This window comes from Falco punctatus (assembly GCF_963210335.1).
Source record: "Falco punctatus genome assembly, chromosome: 5".
Lineage (NCBI taxonomy): Eukaryota > Metazoa > Chordata > Aves > Falconiformes > Falconidae > Falco > Falco punctatus.
The window spans coordinates 29,748,045-29,769,382 of record NC_137584.1 but is presented as its reverse complement, the minus strand read 5'-3'; the positions used below and the strand labels follow the sequence as shown (position 1 = coordinate 29,769,382).

The 21,338-nt window shown below is 41.9% G+C and overlaps 2 protein-coding genes across 3 annotated transcripts in view; one reads left to right on the top strand and one right to left on the bottom strand.

Moving 5' to 3' along the window:
- The window catches only part of ROCK2 (Rho associated coiled-coil containing protein kinase 2), a 123,186-nt gene extending 112,068 nt beyond the window's left edge, over positions 1-11,118 (top strand). For both annotated transcript variants that reach the window (XM_080390643.1, XM_080390642.1), the window contains one exon: positions 367-11,118. In XM_080390643.1, the coding sequence (XP_080246769.1) occupies positions 367-370 (4 nt within the window). In that variant the 3' untranslated portion in view covers positions 371-11,118. The remainder of the gene's footprint in view (positions 1-366) is intronic.
- On the bottom strand, positions 9,689-21,316 carry SLC66A3 (solute carrier family 66 member 3). The gene is made up of 7 exons (XM_080390650.1): positions 19,544-21,316; positions 17,138-17,220; positions 16,597-16,666; positions 15,936-15,993; positions 14,568-14,688; positions 13,349-13,390; positions 9,689-11,443 (listed from the first exon to the last, which is right to left on the bottom strand). Exons 1-7 carry the CDS (start codon positions 19,684-19,686, stop codon positions 11,355-11,357), a joined length of 606 nt encoding a protein of 201 aa, XP_080246776.1. The 5' UTR covers positions 19,687-21,316; the 3' UTR covers positions 9,689-11,354.
- Between the last annotated feature and the right edge of the window lie 22 nt (positions 21,317-21,338).

Genomic DNA, 21,338 nt, shown 5'->3' with positions numbered 1-21,338 from the left:
TAACTGAGATACCAGCTGATATCGAATTTTAACTGCTTTAGTGTTTATAGTAACAAGCATTACATTAATCAAATATGCTGCACCTTTATGTATTAAAAGCTTACAAATTACTAATCTGTTAAAGTGACTATTACGTTGTGCGTATTGTACTTTGCCCTCATATATTACAAGGGAGTTTAACTGATGTGGGATCATAATGCGTAAGAATGTACTATACTTAAGTAACAATGCTGTTGGATGCAGAGGAATGACGTTTCTCCCAAGTGTGCTGATGAGCCCATCTTAAATGAAGACTTTGAGGAAGTATATTTTTGTCAGATTTACATCTGTTGCATGTACTGACCAAACTTCCTGGTTCTTTTTCAGCTAACTGCTTTCCGTGAATGCAGACACAATTCAAGGTGATAATTTCTTCCCGATACAGCAAGACTGAAACGTATCCCAAAATATATTAAAAATATATATTTTCCTGAGAGATTGTGCTATATATATCAGAGGTTTACATTTTTGCTGCAATATAAATTACTAATCTCTGACGGTTTTCCTGTATTCTCCTGAGTGACTGATCAAATGAGAAGTGGTTGGTAAATAGTAAAAGGATATGTTAGGTAACCTTTTAAACTCTGTTCCACAAAAGCTTTCTTGGCAAGACACATACACTACATTTCATAAAAGGAGCGAGAGGAATGAATATTAAAATGGAAGAAACTGACTTTTCAGCTTTTGTAAAGATGCCACCAGCAGGTCTGCAAGAACAGGAGGAAGATCCATCATAGTGATATAGACTGCATCTGTAAGAAGTGACCATTATACTGTGTATATATATTGTACTGTAATACTGCAAGAGGGTTTTAAAAATCTTTCCACTTTATTTTTTTATGCTTATTAATCAGATACCGTTACTTATTGCAGTTGCAACTATGCACTTGTATAAAGCCATAATGTTGAAGTTTATATCATTCATTACACGTCTATCAAAAGCTGCATGTCAGTGTTGAGCAGCTAGTGTAAGTTTGAAGTATATACTAGTTTCAGCTATGTCATCATGGGCAGTCCTGTTTTACCTGTCTAATTGCCTTAATTTAATTTTTTTTTCAAGTGTTTTTGCCCATTCTCTCTATTTAAGGAAAAAAGAAGGTTTACCAGCTCTTAGGATGCAATTTTGCTTTGTGGCAGAAAAAAATAGTGCACTATTTTTACACCTAGTAAGTATATCAATGTCAGCCTATTTTGAATGTATACCGACTGGTTTTAAGGGTGGAGAAGCATTCATTACAAAAACAATGTCTGATACCATTGGAATTACTAGACCATTTGCTTGTACATGTAACTGCTCATCCAGCCCTTTTTACAAACCTCAATATTAGTTATTGACTTATATTAACCCTCATTAAGTGCTATGAAACTTCATTTTGCCTTGTTTTTGCATACTCTCCTAGATGTGTTTTTTATTTCTGGAAAAAAAAGAAGAATCTGTGACTGTTTTTACATTTCACAACATGATCTCCGAGGACTGTCACAAACTTTAAGAAAAGTAAAACATACTGTAGATGTATTTTAAAATTTTAATTCTGGTTCTCTAGCACATAGCTGTAGGCATAGATAAATATTTCAGTAGTGTTTTGAGAACTGATAGCTGGGAAGAAAGGGCCTCAGAGGCACTTAATCTGACTTTTTGGTTTTTTTAACTTCGAGTTGTACAAAAAATAATTTATGTGGGCTCATTCATGATGTGTTCATAACTATCCCAGAAAATGCATGTTTTATACAACTACAGTATGCGATGTTAAACATATTGACGGTAAAAAATGTAGTCTCCTATTTGGTCTCTTTATATATAAATATATATATATATTTTAAATATATATATATATAAATATTGTGTGGGAGTGCAGTAATTTAAAATATGATCTAACACTTCAATGAAGGAGGACATTTCACTTTAAAATTTTGTTTGTTTGTTTTTGTTTTTTAAAGAGTGTTGAAATGTTTGGAAGGATAGGACCATGATTTATTTAACACTATCATGAAAGGTGGACTTGGAAACACTGAAATACTGAAAATTAATAAATATATTTACATTTTGTAACTTCTACTGCAGTTCAGCTTAACAGAGCCAGAATGTATTCAGTCTTCTATTTATGCGCTCGCAAAGTAAGGTGTTGTTTGTGAGTTCTTAAATTCAAAACTAAAACTTTCATATCATTTCTGTTAGGTATTATAACCCAGCACACAGCTACAGTGGTTTTTTCCCTGCTTGTTTTGATTTACAGAAGTACGGTATATTTTTAGGTAATACAGATTTGCATAGAGTACAACATTAAAAATGTATACAGTAAAACTGTTTCCATTCACTGAATGCATAAATATTTTATATATATATATATAAAAAAAATGTTACATTGTGGGAAGTTCTATCCTTTTCTGAATTGGAGAATATTATATATATATATTTTTAAATAAACTATCTGAGTAAGGTAAAATAGTTCCTGAATTTGAGAAGCTGGTAATTAATTGAAATATTTAAATATATCGGCAGCTACTGTGGCAGATGCGGAGAAGGCAAGGGTTGCTCAAAAGGAAGCCAAGCAAAGACTGTGCGGAGGAAGCGCAGGCTCCTCGGAGCTGTTTTGGTAGGCCACCAGGTGTGCTGGGGCTGGCTCTGCTGCACTGCCTCTCCTTGGCTTGCCCTCATTTACTGCGAATTCCTGGGGCGCTGTTAAGCCTGACATTTTAGGAAATGTACTGTGTTGTAGTATTTATTAGCCGCATTTTATACATTCTGTACTTGTACAAATAGCGATTAGCTATGCATACAGCAGGGTGTATTGAGATGGCATCATAGAACAATATGGGCTGATGGAGCGCTGGGGGTCCTCTGGTCTGACCTCTGCCTCAAAGCAGGGCTAACTTAGCATAGGTTCCTCAAGGCTTTTGAGTTTTCAGTGCCTCTAGGGATGGAAGTATCGTAGGACTCCTCAGCTTCCCTTCCTTCATGCAGTTTTTCCCAAAACAAAGGGACAGCGTGGGCTGTGTTGAGCTGTAATGCAGAGATTATTTGGCCAATGGTATAATACACGCGGACCTTGTTTGGTACCCAGGACACAAAAGGCAAAGCTGCTCTTGTTTTCACTTGTCCTTCTGCTCAAGACAGAGCTTCCATCTGCTCATCTATGGAATGCAAAGAGCTCTTAAACATTCGTTCCTGGAGATTGTGTTGTTTCCTTCTTGTCTCGTGGTAACCTTTTAAATTTTTTGAGAGAAGAGCATATTCCTGAACCAAGGAATATTTCTCTTCAAAGTCACTGAAGTTCTAACATGTTCTTTTTGTAACAGCTGTCCCAGCAAAAAGGACATTTTTATGGCCTGGGTGACTTTTCTCTGTACAAATTATCTCACTGCAAGTCCTTTTGTTTCACCAGAGTAAACATATTAGCATAACCAAGCTGCAAATTAACCTGAAAAAATCAAGGGTCAAACTTGGAGCCAGAAGCTCAAGACACTTACTTGTAGGGAGGTTGATCTTTGGTTCCCATCCAAGAGCTCACCAGGACAGAAGCTGGACGGGAAGACCCCATCGGAGTTAACGTGTCAGTTGTCACAAAGACCTTTCTGCAAGGAGGTTTCCAATTCTGTCCTGAGTTTTGTACTACAGTTTCCTACTTCTAGTCGTTCCTGCCAAAGCTGAACCCCTCAGCACTGCCAGCAGTCCAGCACCAAATCTGTATACTGAAGGAAACGTCGTTCTTGTGCTTCCTAGCATGGTTGATGCTGTAACCGAAACATGACATGGCCCATAGTACCACACAGGACCTGGAAACGTGCAAGAGACTCAAGTCTCTCGGCAGTCAGTGACAGTGGCCAAATTTAAAACGTTGCTGAATCGCTGAAGTTTTACTGCAAGTGTCTAAATCTCTTGCTACCACAAGTCACCAAGGCCAGGAAAGCTGCCACTGGAAATTATGTGCTTTCTCTCAGGTTTCTCAGGCAGTGGCAGATGATGATTAGCAATTTGGGCTTTTCTGTTTATAATCTTACAATTTATTGGTTTCCCATCTAGCTTTGAGAGAATCATCCTTGGAAGAGGATTTATATGTCTTGGTCTGCACTGCCTTCACCCATCCTGTGCTTGTGAGGTCCTGTTTGGGATGCTGCTGTGAAAAGGGGGAACTTGTATGAAAACAAACTTCTTGCCTGCGTGACTCTTACAAACCCTTACCACCTCCTCACTCTGTTTCTAAGGCAGGAGAACGTAATAGTCCTTGGTCCAGTTCAGGGACCTGGAGAATTCCAGTGTCCCTCACAGTCCTGGATAGCTTGCCTTGGCATTTGCGTTAAAGTAGTGTTTCATTAGCTTTTTCATAGAATCACAGAATATCTGGAGTTGGAAGGGACCCATGAGGATCACTGAATCCAACTCCTTGCTCTGCACAGGACTACCTAAAACTAAACTAGGGGTCCTCAAACTATGCCCCCCCAGGGTCCTCAATCCGGCCCCCGGTATTTACAGACCCCCCCGCTGGGGGTTGGGGGGGGAAACCAAGCAGCCGCAGATGGCTGCCTGCCACTTCATCCATGTGCCGGCCCCCTGGTTAAAAAGTTTGAGGACCCCTGGACCAAACCATGGAACTAACAGCATCATCCAGATGCTCTTTGAACTCTGACAGGCTTGGTGCCTTTTCATTGCCTTACAGTTGATCTTCAGAATATTTTGTGGACCATCTTCTCTGCATATACTACAGTTTAAATTTAAAACACTCTACGTTATTTTTTAAGACGATCCTATAAACCTCTTAAGGGATTATCAGCATCCCGTGGATCGTGGGTTTTTGCCTGCTGCTTTGAAGTATCCCTCCTGAGAGTGGGAAGGCGTTTTCTTTTGGACCTCTTTAAAATATATTGATGGAGTGGTTCTGAACTAATTGGTGTTCTTTGTTGAAATTACCTATGAAGTGGGCGATGATGTACTCAGACGTGCTCATCTGATGAGCCTACTAGATACGTGTGGCAGAAAAGAACACTGCGTTTAAACACATTGAATCTCGTTCTCCCCAGAAACTACTGCCATGGATGGAAAAGCTTACTGTAAAAACCGTAGCTCCAAGGAGTGGGGACTCAAAGGAACTGTAGGTTATTATCACAGGGATGCTGATTACCAGGCTTTATTATGGAGATTGAAGTTTTGAGTCTTTGCCCCTTTTTAGGCAGAAAGCGTAAGGGTAAGAAAGTCAAGTTAGTGCTAGATAGGTGCTATTGCAAGTGCGGAGCTAGATTTGACACTGATACTTTTGCTCCAGTAATCTCACAGAAGCTTCAGAATTAACGTGGTCTTTCAAAATGAAAGTCACGGTGTAAGGCAGCAAAATTACAAAGTTATAAATGTATGTCTTCCTGCATACCTTAAAGAAATCTGGAAAGGCACATCTTCACCCTGAAAAGAGCGGTCAGAGAGTGCAGCAATTTCATGTCCCCAGAACCGTTTTTAGGTTGCTTGGAGGAGCTTTGCAGAAATGCTTTCACAGCCAAGGCAACTGCATGTGATGCTTCAGTTGTGTCACCCAGTTTTGAGGTCTAGGCTTCCAACATTTGTTTGCAGGTGTGAGCCTACTTGTATGTAGCCTTACATTGTCACGTGCCGGTGTGCCTCTTGGGTCATCTGGTTCTTGTCATTAGTCATCGCCCTTAGCTCTTCAGGATTCTTTTTGCCCGGGATGCTGTGGCACCACTTGGTAAGCATGGCCACCCAACAAGTACATCAGGCTGGTGGGATCGCTGCCAATCCTCTCTTCTTTTGGCTTGCTGACTGCTTAGACTTCAAGCACTGAATTGCCGTGTTAGCAATGCGTCTCGGATCTGTGCTGCTTTTTATTTACAAGTGACTTGGTGGAAACATTTTTGGGAGGTATCTGAGATACTTAATAGCCTGCAAACAGTTAAGGAAGGAGCCAGGTTCCCCACCATCTGAATCATTTTTCATATCTGCTGGCCCTAGTCTTGTCTCTTACCTCAGCTGTGTTCTGTTTTCCGAGTAGGCTCTCTAAGCTGACCTTGCAGCTAGGTGCAGGTCTGGCTGCAGCTTTGGGACTTGCACCTACTTGCTGGATCTCATGGCCTCACCCATCTGCGTGATGTTGTCCAGCATATTGCGACCCCTTCAGCAGGATCTGTGTGGCTACTTGTCTGCTCTGGAGCAATGGAAGAGCTTGATAAATACATTAAGGAAGCTCCCCTGCATGCTTCATATATCACAGAGCTGCAGCAATGGGGGGGTTATTACTGGGACGGTGGGCATACATGCAAGCTTAAAACAAACAGACACTAAGAGACAAAAATATCCTTGAGCTCAGAGAGACCGTGAAGACTTTCAAGTCTTGATGTGCATTTCAGGGAAAACAATTTTAAATCTCTCAAGTCACTGTGCTGGAAGTCAGCTCAGTAGAATCTGTATGTAGTCAATTGCTCAAAGGTGAAGGAATTTCTTTACAGTAAATAGAATTTCTTTACAGTAACTTAAAATACTCTTTACAGAAGCTCAGTTTGTGCTTCATTATAGAGTCCTGAGTTACATGGCAGAGGGGACACGGAGGCATAGGAAGTGTGTTCTTCCATTTACGCTTTTCATATAATATGAGACAGGTCAGCGTCTTGGTACTACTGGCCAATGCCTCCAAATCAAAAGCCAAAACACTGCACATCCCAGAGCAGGCGTATGCAGAAGTGACTTGCAATTACAGCATGGTGGTGAGTAGAATTTATGTTCAGCATGTAGCGATGTTGCCATTCAATTTGAGTCGTAATCACTGTCAGCTAACTTTTCTTGCTATGTTCCAGGCTGATACAGGTTCTGTCCTTTAAATTAGTTCTCAGAATACTTGACAAATAAAGCAAGATATATGCCCTCTTAAAGCTCCCCTCCTGTGAGTCAATACACATAATACATATAGAAGTACTTGTTTAGGCTGCTGACAATTTAAGAACATCATGAGCTGAAATAATGAAATAAAACAGGCTATGAAAAAAATTATGACAATTATTTAAATTGTCCTTTAGGTATCCCAAATTAAACTTCATCAAAAGTATCATGTGAAGAACTTCTTATTTTATCCCTGATTCAGAGACTGTATTTTTTTCCAAGACAGAGATGAAACTTGCCCCAAACCACCTCCAAGGCAGAATGGAATACTTGATGTCTTTTAACTTGAAGATGTGTATGTGTTTGTCTTGCCATCAGGCAGGAAACATCTGAGGTCCATCAGGACTCGGTCTGTGAGACTGCCAAGGACTTGCAATGGGAACCAGCACAAGTGATGAGCTGGTAGGTTCCTGTGGTGATGTTTATTGTGGCTCCCAGGCACCTGTTTGACCCCAACAACCATGTCCTCTGAGAACTCATCAGTATCTTGGAGAGCTGTCTCAAAATCGAGCAAATAAAAATCAGTACAAACCAAGAATGTAATAAAATCCCATTTTAAGGGTTTTTTTTTTCCAGCTTCCTCACATCCCTAACTGGAATATCCTTAAGACTATTATTAGTGATGAAGGCAGCATTTCATGTTTTGCTTCATACATAAATACAAATATCAAGTACCGAAGAATCTGGAAGGGAATGGAACAAACCAGCCTGAGGAGAATTAGCAGGGAAGTAATTACTACCTATCGTCACAGAAAATACATGGCTGGGAAACTATGTCATTTGAGTTGATCTTCACATCTGTGTAGCTTTTCACTTGTAATAGTTCTTCCTGTGGGCTCTAAGGTGTTATCTCCTTTTTTGTCGTCGTGTGTCGTCGTGTCCGTGTCCCCCCCCGTCCCCCCCCCATTACATATGTCCTTAAATGGATAAAGATTATTTGGTGAAGGAAGAGTAATTTTATCTCTTTAAAGGAGTGAATGAAGGCTTTCTGCAAGTTGTAAGCAGCTTGGAACTTTATAGCTAATTGTGAATGACTTTCTCCAAAGAGTCAAACTGCTCTAAAATCCAGCTTCTGAGCTCCAGCGGCTGAGCTGTGTGTCCCTCTCCACCCCATTCCTTCTCCTGTTCCATTAGCTCGGATTAGCAGGGAGCAGCTACGTGCACTTAAGCCAGCAGAAGCGGCTCAGGGGTCAGGCAGGGACAGGGACTTCTGAGCAGTCCAAACAATAACATCTTTTGGTGGATCGGAGTGACACAAAAGAAACATTTCTCTACCTAGTTCTGCTCTGCAAAATTACAGGTGTTAGGAGGCCCATAGGGTGAGGGAGAGATGATGGGTTTACATTTGTATATGTTTCTTTTCACTGAGGACAGGGAAAAGTAAATGACACACATTTTCCACTGTCTATATCCTCAATTCCAGGCCTGACTGTCTACATCCGCAAATCCAGGCCTGCAGCCTGTTGTCTCTGGAATCGCCCTCATCCTTTTTTTTTATGGATAATAAATCTCATGATAAACATTTTCTCTTTCATACTGTTAAACTGAGCTTTGTGGCTAAGCGCAGCCAGTATCTGTTACCAAACGCACAGCCATAGTTCGTCGTATCTGTAGCTGGAGGTATGTGGGGTTATTCAGTGGACTGTACTAGAATTCAGATCTTGTCTTTTCACGGGCAAGAAAACTACTTTTGGAAAGCCCCGACAGGACTCGCACTCCACCAGCCAGGACAGGACAGGCTGCGTTACCTTGTGAGCATGTTGTGAACCGGTGCAGTTAGACACCGACTGTGTAATTCAGCACTTCTACAGGGTGTGTGAATGGAGATGTGTTCCCTCCTGCCCTGTGGATAAAAGCTGCTTACCGGCTTACACACACTGCAATAAATCCACCGTGCTTTCCCTGCCTGCCTTTGGTCCACTGCTGCATTACACAGCGAACAACTCGCTTGTGTCCACCCCGGTACTGTTGAATTACAAGTTTAACAAGATTTATTCTCCCTGTCTACCTTGTCTAAAGCTATTGCCTTTAATCCGGCTGCTGAGAGGATCATGGTTTATGTACTGGAAAAGCACAGGCTCTGCGCTTTCACGGGGCTTGCCCAGGCCTTGAGCATACACCCACCTTACGAAAGTGAAAGAAATCACTCTCTCGGCAGGGGGGGTGGGATGTGTAAAACTATTTACTGCTACCTTCTGATTTGTACCGTGTCTCTTGCAGCTTTAATGAGAACTCCTGATCCAGCCTTCCAAGTCAACAAAACTACTTTACCTTAAGCTTGTGAATTGCCCAGCTTGATTTCTTTTCCTCCGTCTCTTTTCCCCCCACAGGTTTCTAAGATGATTTATTTGAAATACATCAAGTAACCTGTAAAGAACTTTATTTAAATGCATTTTCAGAGTTTTATGACGTAAAAAACCCAACTTTAAAGTGCTGATCCTCAAACCGAAAATGAAGTGTCCTCATTTCGCTACAGCATCGCTCAGGAGTATGAAAGATGTCAGTAGCAGAGAGGGCTTGGACTCTGCACAAATCTTTCTCTATCAAGATGAAGCTTTAGTTAAAAAAATGAGATAAGAAGTGTGTTTTTTTCCTTTTAAGATGCTGCGGCTCTTTAGCATTTTACAGGTGGATAATTTACAGGCTTGACATTTCAAACATCAAGGTGCAAGCTGCCCATTAATGACCTGTAATGAATATTTCATTTTCTCTCCATATATGGAAACAGAATAAAAAATTAAAGGTAATAAAAATTAACTGTAAGCATGCCATTAATCCGTCATGAGGAATAGCATTTATTAATACGGCCTGGAAAAGGTACCACATGCCCCCTGCCACCATTTAGACCACTTCATCTATGTTACACAGCTTTAGAAAAATCAGTATCAGGATGTTTACAGTTACTGTCTCAACTAACACAGAAGCATTTATGCATTTTATTGGAGCAGTAAAAAAGCTCATCTTTGAACTTGCTCTCAGTAATGTGAGATACATTAAACGGTATGTCCACAGACATAGCTCTTCCCACCCCTTCCTGCTGCAGCGATGTTTTCTGATGGTGAAGGTCCCCGTCTGACTGCTGAGTGTACACTGGTGGAAACATCTGCTTTTGCAGATCTCGCTCTTGCGTGAGTCCATTTATTTAGCATGTCGCAAGGAAAACTTGCCTCGACTGTGGGCAGTGCAGTCTTCCCATAGTAGTCAGGAGTGTCAGGATCAAGGGTGCCTTGGTTTTAACATGCTGATCAACAGTAATACTGTAAAAACTCTTTTGAAAGGCCTGTCTTTTCATTTTGGAGAACACAATGGGAAATGAAGGCAAGCTATGTGATTACTTCTGTAACTTCTGGTTGGAATAGCATTACTTTCAAAAGCAAAATCCCCCGTTAATAGTTCTCAGCAATATCCTTTTCCTTTTTTTCGTATACCTATTACAAATAGATCAGAATCTCCAAAGTAAAAATGTAAATGTCCGACAGCACGCTTAGCACAAGACAGGCTAAAAACTAACAAAGCACAGAGCAGTATCGTCAAAACCTGACACCACTGGAGATGAGTTTGCGATGCGTCAAGGTGCACGTGTAAACGGGTCATGGTCTGTGTGGCTTGTGTCTGGGGGCTCTGGGTATCGGTTCAGGAACTTCTGCTTGAACACAATTTTTAACTGTTGGTCAAAGTGTCATTAATTCCTAGACATTCTAGTCACTGCTGTTCCTAAACCAGTATGTTCAGTGAATAAAGAGCTCGGGCTGAAAAAGAATTCATAGCTGATTTTTTGCTCTTACCCTAATAAAACCTGGGTATATTGAAGAAAACGACCATGGGTACCCTGTATCAGCTGTATAAACTGTACTATTTAAGTGTTGCATGTAAGCGCTACGATCCCAGCTGGAATTTGTGACTTCGTCAAACACATTTAGAACCTTATTTTGGATTGGACCTTGATTCAGATTTTCTTCATCCTAAAAATAGTTAATGTTGAACTTAATTAACAACAGATAGTTAATTGAGTTGCTTGCAAGAAGACAACAAACATCTGTTGTTTTTCAAACTTGCAGCAGACGCAGAGAGATGAGTTGATATGTTGGTGCAAAACTGCTCTTGTATAATCGGAAAAAATTGCTTATATGTAACTGGAAAGTACTGAAGTGATACAAGAATATATAAACATCTAAATATGAAATACCTTGTTTGCTTAGTAAAAAGCATCCAGAGAAAATGTGATAGCAGTGAAATCTGTCTTAAATTACCAATAAAAATATGCTGCTTAAATTAAGTATCTTATCAGAATTGTTTCTAAGAGAAAATAAGCATGACTGTACTAAGTACGCTTAGGGATAAATACTAGGCTTAAGAGAGAGCTTCCTCAACCTTTTTTCTGTTGTTTAAACAATTGTATCAGGGTTTTTTGATAACTGTGGTGCGTGCTGATGGATATCTTCTAATCAGTCTTTTTAGTCTTCCTGTAGTGCAGGACTGTGGCTGTGACCCAAATATTGAGAATGAGCATGGTTATGAAACGGATGAGAACTAAAAGGGAAAAAAAATCTTGTAAGCATAAACGAAACAAGAAAAATCCTGCTTTAATTTTCAGAACATGTTTTGTAAACCTTCATTGCTGTACAAATAGGCTGGTTGCCACTCGGCAACTCTTTTCAGTCAATTAGTTTAAATTACCATGTTCAGGAACCCAGAAGTTCTCAGTAAATATAGCAGAGAAGAGCATTTACCACTTACAAGTGATATCTGAAAATAATACGCTACAGTAGCTTTAATTCTTTTGTGAAAAAACCCCAGCAGAATAGTACAAGCCTCATATATATTTATATTTACACCAAAAATTAAACTGGGAGTCGCAGGTCACATGTCCTTATTAGTTGCATGTGGTGTTTATAAAAACAGGATTATTCTCTACCGCCATCTGTTACGTTTAGACTTCAGGGAGACAGGAAATACTTGTATCTGTCAGACCTTAATGAGAGGAAATCTGACAACTGAGAAAAAAACAGTTTTTCAGTATCCTGATTAACTTTCAGATGTTTTTAAAACCAAAGTAAGCATAGTATCTCTGCCTTGAGACCACAATTTGAGGTATATCTGATACGCACTCGGTAAGTGGAATATTCACAGAAATGTACACAATGTACATGTGTATGAAACTAAGATGAACATGCTGAAGTGTTCAGTGTTAGAAGTTAGCTGGAAACATTTTCCGTTAGAGCAGCACAGTATCAATGTTTGCTGCCATCTCTCCCATGTTCCGAAGTGTATTGTGTATGTGTTAAGAAGCAGCTTTAACCCGAGCCAGCTTTACTTGGAAAAGCCAGCTTTTTACTTTCATGGTGTTCCTCTCCCTTCCTTTCTCCCCTCAATATACCTCTCTTGCTTCTCATCAGTGTAAGTGTGTAGCTGTGGGTGAACTGACTCAGTAACTGACCCAGATTAAATTTCTGCACATGCATTATGCCAGTTTTGTGGTGATGCAGTTAACTGCATGGCCCCACAAACCCTTAACTCTGGCAAAGAGAAAGCAGCGAGCACAAGGATGGAAATAAGCAACTGAAACAGGGACTTCCTTTGCCAGTGAAAGAGCCACTTGAACCGCTTGTAAAACCAGAGCCTTGTGCTGCAGAGGGCTGCTTAAAGGAAAAAAAAAATCCATTTAAATCATGTTTCTGGAAATACCAGTTTTGACTAGAACAAGGAGCCACCGAATAAAGTGTGATCCTGTTACTGTTCTTAAATCCACCGAGTACTGATTTCGAACCATTTATTGAAAAATCTGCTTCACTCCTTAGCTTTTTCAGTTTTGTCAGGATGGTAAGAAGCTGTTAAATAAATTTGCTTTATAGTGAAATCAGCTGCAAATCATATACCTGAAGCCAGTTTTTTGTGAGTTTCATACCAGCCTACCATTTAATTTTCAACCTGTCATAAACATTCTGAATGTTGTGCCTAAAACTATTCATATACTAGCTGAACTCTGAATAGTTTTCTAGAACTTCTTCATGCACAAACCCCACAATAAGGAAACACTTACTATTTGAAAAGCTATCACTCAATTATTACAGATTTTTAAAAGTTGTATTTTACTATTATTTATTTATTTAAATATTAAGGATTTTTAATGCTTTATCTGGCTATTTTCATAATTAAGTTAATTTTGTAGTGCTTTTTGCCTTTTGAAAAAAATAATGGGTTTTGGACCACTTGGCACTATCTGATAAAGCATAAGCATATTTTTCTCCCGGTGTTTGACTGATTTGTAGTCCTGTGCTACTTTTTTAGCAGTATCTCCTTCCCTCACTGTGCTAACTCACCAGACAAACTCATGGTTTGTTTTTCTGTGACCAGATCACTGCTTTTACAAAACAGCTAAAAACTACCATGGCAGCTGTTTCGTTGGAGAGGCGGGCGATTCCGTACTTTACTCACCTGCGAGATCATTCGTAGTCATTACAGTTGTAACTATTCTTGCTGTAAATTGAATGAATTCTGATTAGTGGACTAGATATGACAAGTTTATACCTTCAGAAATGATGAACTTATCTATTTTTCAACAGAGGATACGCTTGCATGGAAGTATACATTGTATAGACATTCCCACCTTTAGTGCATTCACTTCACTATTTTCGCGTCAGAGATCAAGCTCTCGAACCTGAGTGACGCTGTATTAAGGGTCTTTTTTAATGAGAAAATCAGTGATGTAATTAGAAATTTTAGGTATCTATCACACTAGATTGGATGGGGTCAGAGTTCACTGCTTCTTTTTCTGTTCAGTACCCTCCTTCAATAGTTGATACTGAGTTACACCCACAATTAAGTTACACCCACAATTAAGTTAGCGTGACTTAACCATTGTCAATGTTCACATGCATGCTTTTAGGTTTCTGCAAATTTGAGGAAATTGCAATCCTTCCCACAACAAATCTAAACATTAATTATTTCACATTTGCAGCAGAATAAAACCATTTACAAAGTTTATTGCCATTGTTCAGCAAACTTACCACAACTTCTAATGACTTAAAAACATTTGTTTCACTGGGAAATAGAGCCAGCACCGCTGTGTTTTAGAGGAAGACTATTTTAAACAAGCTTTGTGAATATGACTTCGGACAAATAGCTGTAGAAGAACTGCTCATGCAAACCACTAGGTAATTAATCCATGAACTGCACAAAACACTGTTCTTGGTACGCTCCTAAATCCTCCTCCATTGAGAAATGCATTTACGTATAGTCATAGAGTTAAAGGTATTTAGCATTAAGTGTGTATTTATTTGTAGGTGACTTTTCAGAATTAGCGTTGTCTGGTTGTCTAACTCAAAACTGAGCACCTTTTCATGCTACATCACTAGTAATTTTATTAAATCCTAGAACACTGAAATCTGCTCGTTTTAAAGACACTCTTTCAGTTATTTCAACTGTATTATGTTCCCTTGACCATATCTGCATGTCTTCTAAGTCAAAGTGCCGTTGGTGCCAATAATAAAACTTGGTTTCAGGAGGCAGTGGTATCTGAAACTCAGAAGTTGGAACTAAGGGAAGCTACATTGGGCAAGATTTTTACCTACTGTCATAAAGACCTACTGAAAGAGGAGATACGGCTTTAAAAAAGGGAAACTCCACCATTCACACCAAGTTGCCCATAGCTTACTTGCACAGGTATATGCAGACATACTCCAGGTCAAGGCGCTCACTTGTCCAGAATCTTTTGTCTGCCAGAGACACCACAGCTGTGCCAGCTTACTGGCGGCACTGATGAATGTGCACAAATTCTGAAAAGCAGGTAAAAAAAAGAGAACAAACCTCTGCCTCTGCCATTTTATTATCTGAGTGCTTAGCTTATGGCTGTTAGTATGTAACTTACTAAGAACCAGGACTAGCTTTCTATTTTCTTGATTCTAAATGAGATACTTTTTCAGTATTTGGCAACCAAAGCATTCTTACTAAGGAACCGTGAAGCAAAAAATTGAAGCTGCCAGAAGGAAGGGACTGATTCCTGAGGTACTGCTCCGAAAGAAGCGACAACGGCATGACAACTGCTAGTGCTGTTGGCAAATGCTTCATAGAGGCAAATACAGTAAGAAGCAAAGAACTGGAAAAGCCTCTCGACCTGCTACATAAAACTGTTTAAGAAAGTTAGCTAAAAAGAGGCTGATCTAGTCTAAACAGCAAGGTTGATTCAGACCATCTGTTACCATTATGTCTGGCAAAGTAAACCATAAAAGAATGCAAAAACTGACAAGAATGTGTGGAAAAATAGTCCAATTGGTGGGAAAAAACAATGAAGGGAATGGACTATTCACTCTACCATCCTCTTAAGGGGGATTTTGCAAAGGCAGTGGGTAAAGGGGACCTCCGCATGGTCTTTGTGCCACGCACAGATTTCCCTTGCAAGTAAATTCGTGTTGGGTCTCAGAAGCTTTCCTCCTCATTTTTATCATCTTTTACATTAGCAACTCCAGTTCATCTCAATCACATTTTATCTTTCTCTCTTCTGATAAAAAGGACAAAGACCATCTTTAACCTATGTAGGGCATTATCAGATGATATTTTTCTTGCAAAATTCCAGGACTGAAGAGGAAAAAGATCTTGTGAAATACTCAACATTCCCTGTTTCAACTGCTTTGACTGCTGCTCTGTTCTTTTCTTCATGTTAAACGTTTATTAATTAGGATTATGACATTATGACTAGAGGGGAAATATTTTTGCAACATCTTCATATTTTCGCAACATCTTAAACCTTTGGCAGTTTTAATTAAGGCAGCACAATTAACAACTTTACCTCAGAACATACTTCTTTCTCCCCCCATAGAGTCTCTATTGCCAGTCCTATGTTTTCCAGCTACTCACAGAAGTGAGAACCAGCTGTATTTGAAAACTGGTTGGTTGTTCTGAAAGCTAACCTAAAAGATTAACCCTTTAAAGGACAAATATAAAGAGAGATTTTACTGATAAAGATTTCCAGAAAAAAAGTCATTTTGTATGAGGACCTAATTTCAAATAATCATGCAGCACTTACCATGGCCAGATCTATTATCCACTTCCGCAGTATTAGCACGTACCAGCCCCCCCCAAATCTTACAATATGTTAAGTTTCATAGCACTGAAAAGTCTAGGATACCAGAGCTCTCAAAACTCCTGGGGAATTCGATTTTTTTAAACATCTGGAAGTAATCTTATTGAAACTTTATAACAGACTATACAATCTAGATAAAGCATATTAAGAACTGGTTGAAACACTAAGTATTCCTATTTTCCACAGTCTTTGGTGAGGCGGTGCCTGGAGTTTCTGAAGACCTGCCCCAAAGCATAAGACTCGAGATTTAAGCCCAAGTCCTATTAAAAAAAAACCACAAACACTGCTGTACCTTCTGCATGGGTAGGAATCAAAGAAAAAAGATTCACCATTTCCACCCTGCATCTCTAGCAAATACGTAATTAAGAATTGGTCTTACTCCATATCATTTGTGGGCCTTCTAAAGGACAGCTACATGTAAAGCTTGCTTCTTTTAGAGATTTTACTGTGGTCCCAGAATTCAGCATGTGAATGTGGGATGCATGTTGAGGGGTGGCTGAAAATGATTTACAATAGTAGCACAAAACAAATGATGACATAGCTGCTATGCAAAGAACTACCAAACAAGCTACATAAAACAAAATTCCCAGATTTCAAAGGATACATGACTGCATACAACAAAGCTCGTTTCATGTTTCCGCTGAAACGCAGAATAAACAAAAGGAGAATGACATCTGAAATAAACACAAGATTGCTTGTCACAGAATGGAGAGAAGGGGCCCAAATGCAATCTTTGGCGGTTCCACTGGGCACCATGTCTACAGACACTAATTTTAGAGGTTTTATCTCTCAGATTTGATTGATTTCCAAAACACTGCAAGCTCAAAAATGAAGCTTTTCTTAGAGTCTGAAGTGTTTATAATGTTTCTTTCCCATGTGGAGTAACTGGATAAAGGATGAGCTTACACTGCAATTGTGTGTGTGTATTAATTTCTCTCTTAATCAGATCCACTTGAGCAGCATTTTCATAAAATCTATAAAAATTCAATTATATTTTAGATGTTCATTCCCTCTCCCCCCCCAGCTCCAACTAGAATTGCTCAATGGATTCACATCACTGCAGTGGAGTACTGTACCCACATGCAGAGCCTTGGAGTGCTGAATGAGCCCTGTTCCATTTCCAAAACACAGCTTAAAAAAATTACCTTGTGCAATGATGATGGGATATTCCAGGTATGTCTGCAGAGGGTAACCATAATAGATCTGGTACCTCAGAAACACAAGGAAGCTGAACAGAAAGACACAAAACAGCATGACTGCACAAAGGGACGGGACAGCTCCTTCACAACTTCTTTTTTACTGTTTTGGTTGTGCCAAAAGGCTCCAGATAGGTGCAGCCCCTGCTGTCAAATTGGTCAGACAAGTATGAAGACAAAGTGCAAGCCTGATGTTCTGCAGTATGTTTCTGTTACCTTCAAATAGAGTAAGATGTAGAGAGCTGCCCACACCATTTGTCAAGGTCTTTGTGTCACAGTGTGTAAGGCATAATTTTATTAATTACAACCGATGAGAATAAAATAAAGGCTTCCAGATGTAGAAGATACCTTCTCTTTGCAATTGCCTTGGCACCTCTGGGGTAACTGGTTTATTAATGTCTGTAGTTCAATCTATACCTTAAGCAAGTTTTACAGGAGTAGAAAACACCTTCCAAGCTGTCTAGAATACATACTGGTACAAGATTGCCCAGTGTAGCTGTACTGGTCAGACTGACAGCCTGCTCTTAAGTGCACCAAACAATGGCATTTCTCCTTCCCGGTATTCCATGATCTAGTACCTAAAAGGAATTGAACTTTTATGATATTTACTTTCTTCAACCTTCGTGCAAGTCCATGGGGTTACACAGAAACCTCAAGGCTGCAGAGAAGATAGAAAGGGCTCTTAGGATATAGTTTTCTGTAAGGAAAAGTTGATGGCATATATGCATCACCATATAAAAATGGCATAAGGAACTGCCTGCCTTGCAGGAAACTGGTTTTTACAGTATTCAGAATTTAAATATCTGAACTTCCTAGAAGTCTTAATTCTTTTAGAGTCAAATTAGATTCCTTGCCATCAGCACCATGGTTCTGTGTCACTCCTCTGCCAGGTCACTGCATGCTGACTCTGCAGCACCATCTCGGTTTATACCAGTGGCCCCAAAGCTCCCTGCAGCTGGACTCAAAGTCTTTACAGGCTGCAGGATAAACAGCTTACAAAATAAACAACCAGTCCAAATAAATGTTTCAAAAAAGTCTTGTTGCAACCCTTTCAAAATAGTTTTGCCCAGAGCAGGTGCAGAACCTGCAGTGCTGTGGGTACCATCGTTATCACACAGGTGCTCGAAGAGCCATTTATGGCTTCTCCATGCTCATCTGAAGCACTACTTAGAAAGCCTCTTTAACGCACATCAATGCACATGAATGATTTGAAAATGCTACCGCCACTTTTTGGCTAGGGCTGTGGCGTAAGTTATCTCTGCTGGAACTAGAATTCAGCTGGCTTACTCTGAGGTGTATTAAGGGCAAACAGCAACAACAGGGGTTCAGCGCCACGGAGAAACAGCCACAGCAGAGCCCATGGGGATCCTGCACAGCTCCCTGCAGAAAGCCATCTGCGCGCCTGAGCCTCCACAGCCAGAGCAGGGGCAGCACCTCTGCCCCTCGCTGAAGACAAAGCACAGGAGCATTCAGAAATGACGTGCCATTTTTGTGCGGTGATTTTTCTAACTAAAAAGCCCTTTTTTAGCTTGGTGCAGAGAACTAGCAGCCATCTATCCAGCTGGATGTTCTGGCCACCTCCATCCCTCAAGTCTGGTAAATGCACGGCTCTTCAAGGTATTTTCTCTCACATACTTGTACCCGCATTTGAATGTACATGCATGCAGTTTATTTTTCATTCCATACAATCGTCTTTAAGCAAGATTCAATAAGCCCAGCCCATATAAGTTTACTACAGACGGACAAATCCTTGGAGTTTGACATGGTTTATGATTTTCTTAAAGACTGATGATGTTTCACTCATTTGGGTGAGAGAAGCCTGTCTGACCTGTACAATTACCTGCACAACAGGGCACACGGACCATTTCATAACCCCTTAATAAACATACGGCTTAAACCCGACAGTCGGTGTTGTCTCCAGCTACATGGGTGGCCTGGGTTGGTTCTAGGCAAGTTAAAAAAGCCATTTCCCTTAACACTTTAGAAGAGGAGGTTCCCGCTGCCGCCGCCGCAAGGGCGACCGGCGGGAGGGGGTGACCACCATGCATCGGAGCGCGGGTTTATAACCGAAGGGAGCAACAGCTGCGCGCTGCTCCCCGCAAGCAGCCGCTCCACACGTTCTCCCGCCCTACCGGAGCCGCCTAGGAAGGAACGGAACTATGACCCGGCGCCCCCCCCAGCCGCCGCTGAGGGAAGCCCCGCTGACGTGAGGCGGCCCCGCCCCGCCCCGCCGGCTCCTCCCGCCGTGGGCCCCCTGCCTGCGCGCGCAGCCAGCGCGCCCCGCCGGGGGGCGCCATGTTGTGCTGCCCCCACCCCGTCCTTTGTCTGCGCGCGTGTCCCCCGCCGCCGCCTTACCCGGCCAGCTCCAGCAGCAGGCTGCCCGCGCTGACCCCCCGCGCCGACCGGGCCGCCAGCACCGCCGCCAGCTGCGGCACCTTGATCACCGCGCACACCGCCCAGGTGCTCCAGTGGGCCAGGTCCAGCAGCGTCGGCGCCATCGCGCCGCGCCGTGCAGCCCCGGCGGCCCGCGATGGGGCACCGGCGGTGCGGCGTGGCGGGGTGTGGCGGGGAGCTCGGCCCGGCCCCGCTGGCACGGCGGCAGCCGTCGCGGAGCGCTCACGGGGCGTGGGGCGTGGGGCGTGGAGGCGGCTCCGCCTGCGGGGAGAGGAGAGCTGGGCCCGGCCGCGGGGCGCTGCTGGGCCGCTTCCTCGGGAGTGGGGCGCTGCCTGGCACCCGCCCGAGCGGTGTGTGTGGGGGCGGTCGCCCCCCGGTGCCGGCGCTGCCGCACGCCGCGGCGGCCGGGGGAGCGGGACGGGGGAGCCGGGCCCGCCGGGTGGCCGTCCTGCCGCCGGCCGGGGCCTGCCCGCCGCTGGCGCTCCTCGGCGTCAGGGCTGGGAAACGTTCAGCGCCAAGCCGCGAGCGTCGGGCCTGAAGTGGCTCGTGACTGCAAACACAGCCCAGAAACGCGCCGTGGTCAGGTGCTGTGTTGGCGCGGGGCGTTGGCCGTGGGTTGTGTGCGCTCGGAGGGGCGTAGGCAGGCTCCTGGCTTGGAACGGACGGCTGGATTTCGGGTTTCTCCCCCGAAGTGGAGTGTGCGGTGCTTTGGCTGGCGTGGTTCTTGGGTTCTACTCCGGATCGCCACGAATTCCTGCGGTAGGGATGGCGTAGCTTTGCCAGCAGCACTTTGGGTTGTGCAGAAAGAAGGTTCAGCAACATTTAAACGTGTCTGAGTGCTCCCCTGGAACGTACACCTTCCCGCGGCACACAGTTACACACACAAACAGTAAACCGTGGTTTTTAATGCTTTTGTACTTACTGGCTTGTCAGAACTAAGTAAGAGCAATTATGCAAAGAATATACATTTGTACCGACCACGTGCATGCAGAACCCTGGCTCTCACATGCCTGTGTATGGTCAGGACTACCCAAGAGAGTCAAAGACATAGCATTAATTCGGATTTTTACCTACAGCGTAGTTGCTTTAACACAAGGGGTTATTTACAGGCATAAATTCTCTTTTTCATTGTAATGGGAGTTGTATTTCTATATGACTAAAACTTCTTAACACGGTTTAGTTCCAGCTCATTTGCATTTCTCACAAATTGTTTTCTGTGGTTTTGATAATACAATTTGACAAATAAGTGTATTGCGTTCATTCCACGTACCTTTAAGTTGTATTTTAAAACTGTGTTACTAATGCTTAATTTGTAAAGCGTGTTGCCCTATGTGTAATTCAGTCAAAAAAAAAAAAAGCAGGTATGTAGGAGTACATAAAATCCCCAACCTCTGATTGAGATGAATGCCCCTTCCAAATACAGAATTTTAATTTAAAAACTGTTTCAAATTAATCAAGCTTTTCAAAGACAATAAATTCTAAAAGAAGCAAAGAAAATTTGAAGTTACCTTAAAATACTAACTGTTCCAAGATTTTCGTGATAAACTGAGTTCTCAGCCTTGTGGGAGTATCCTGTATTTGAAAGAGAGTTGAGTAATCCATCACACAAGATGAAGTTATCACATTTAAAATTGTGTCTGAAGTGTAGATGTGTCTGCCATTTCAGATAATCTGAGAGTAATAGAGAAAGAGGTAAGGTAGAAGTTGTGTTATCTGTATTAGTGTGGATGCTGACCCAATAAAATGCTGTAAAAAT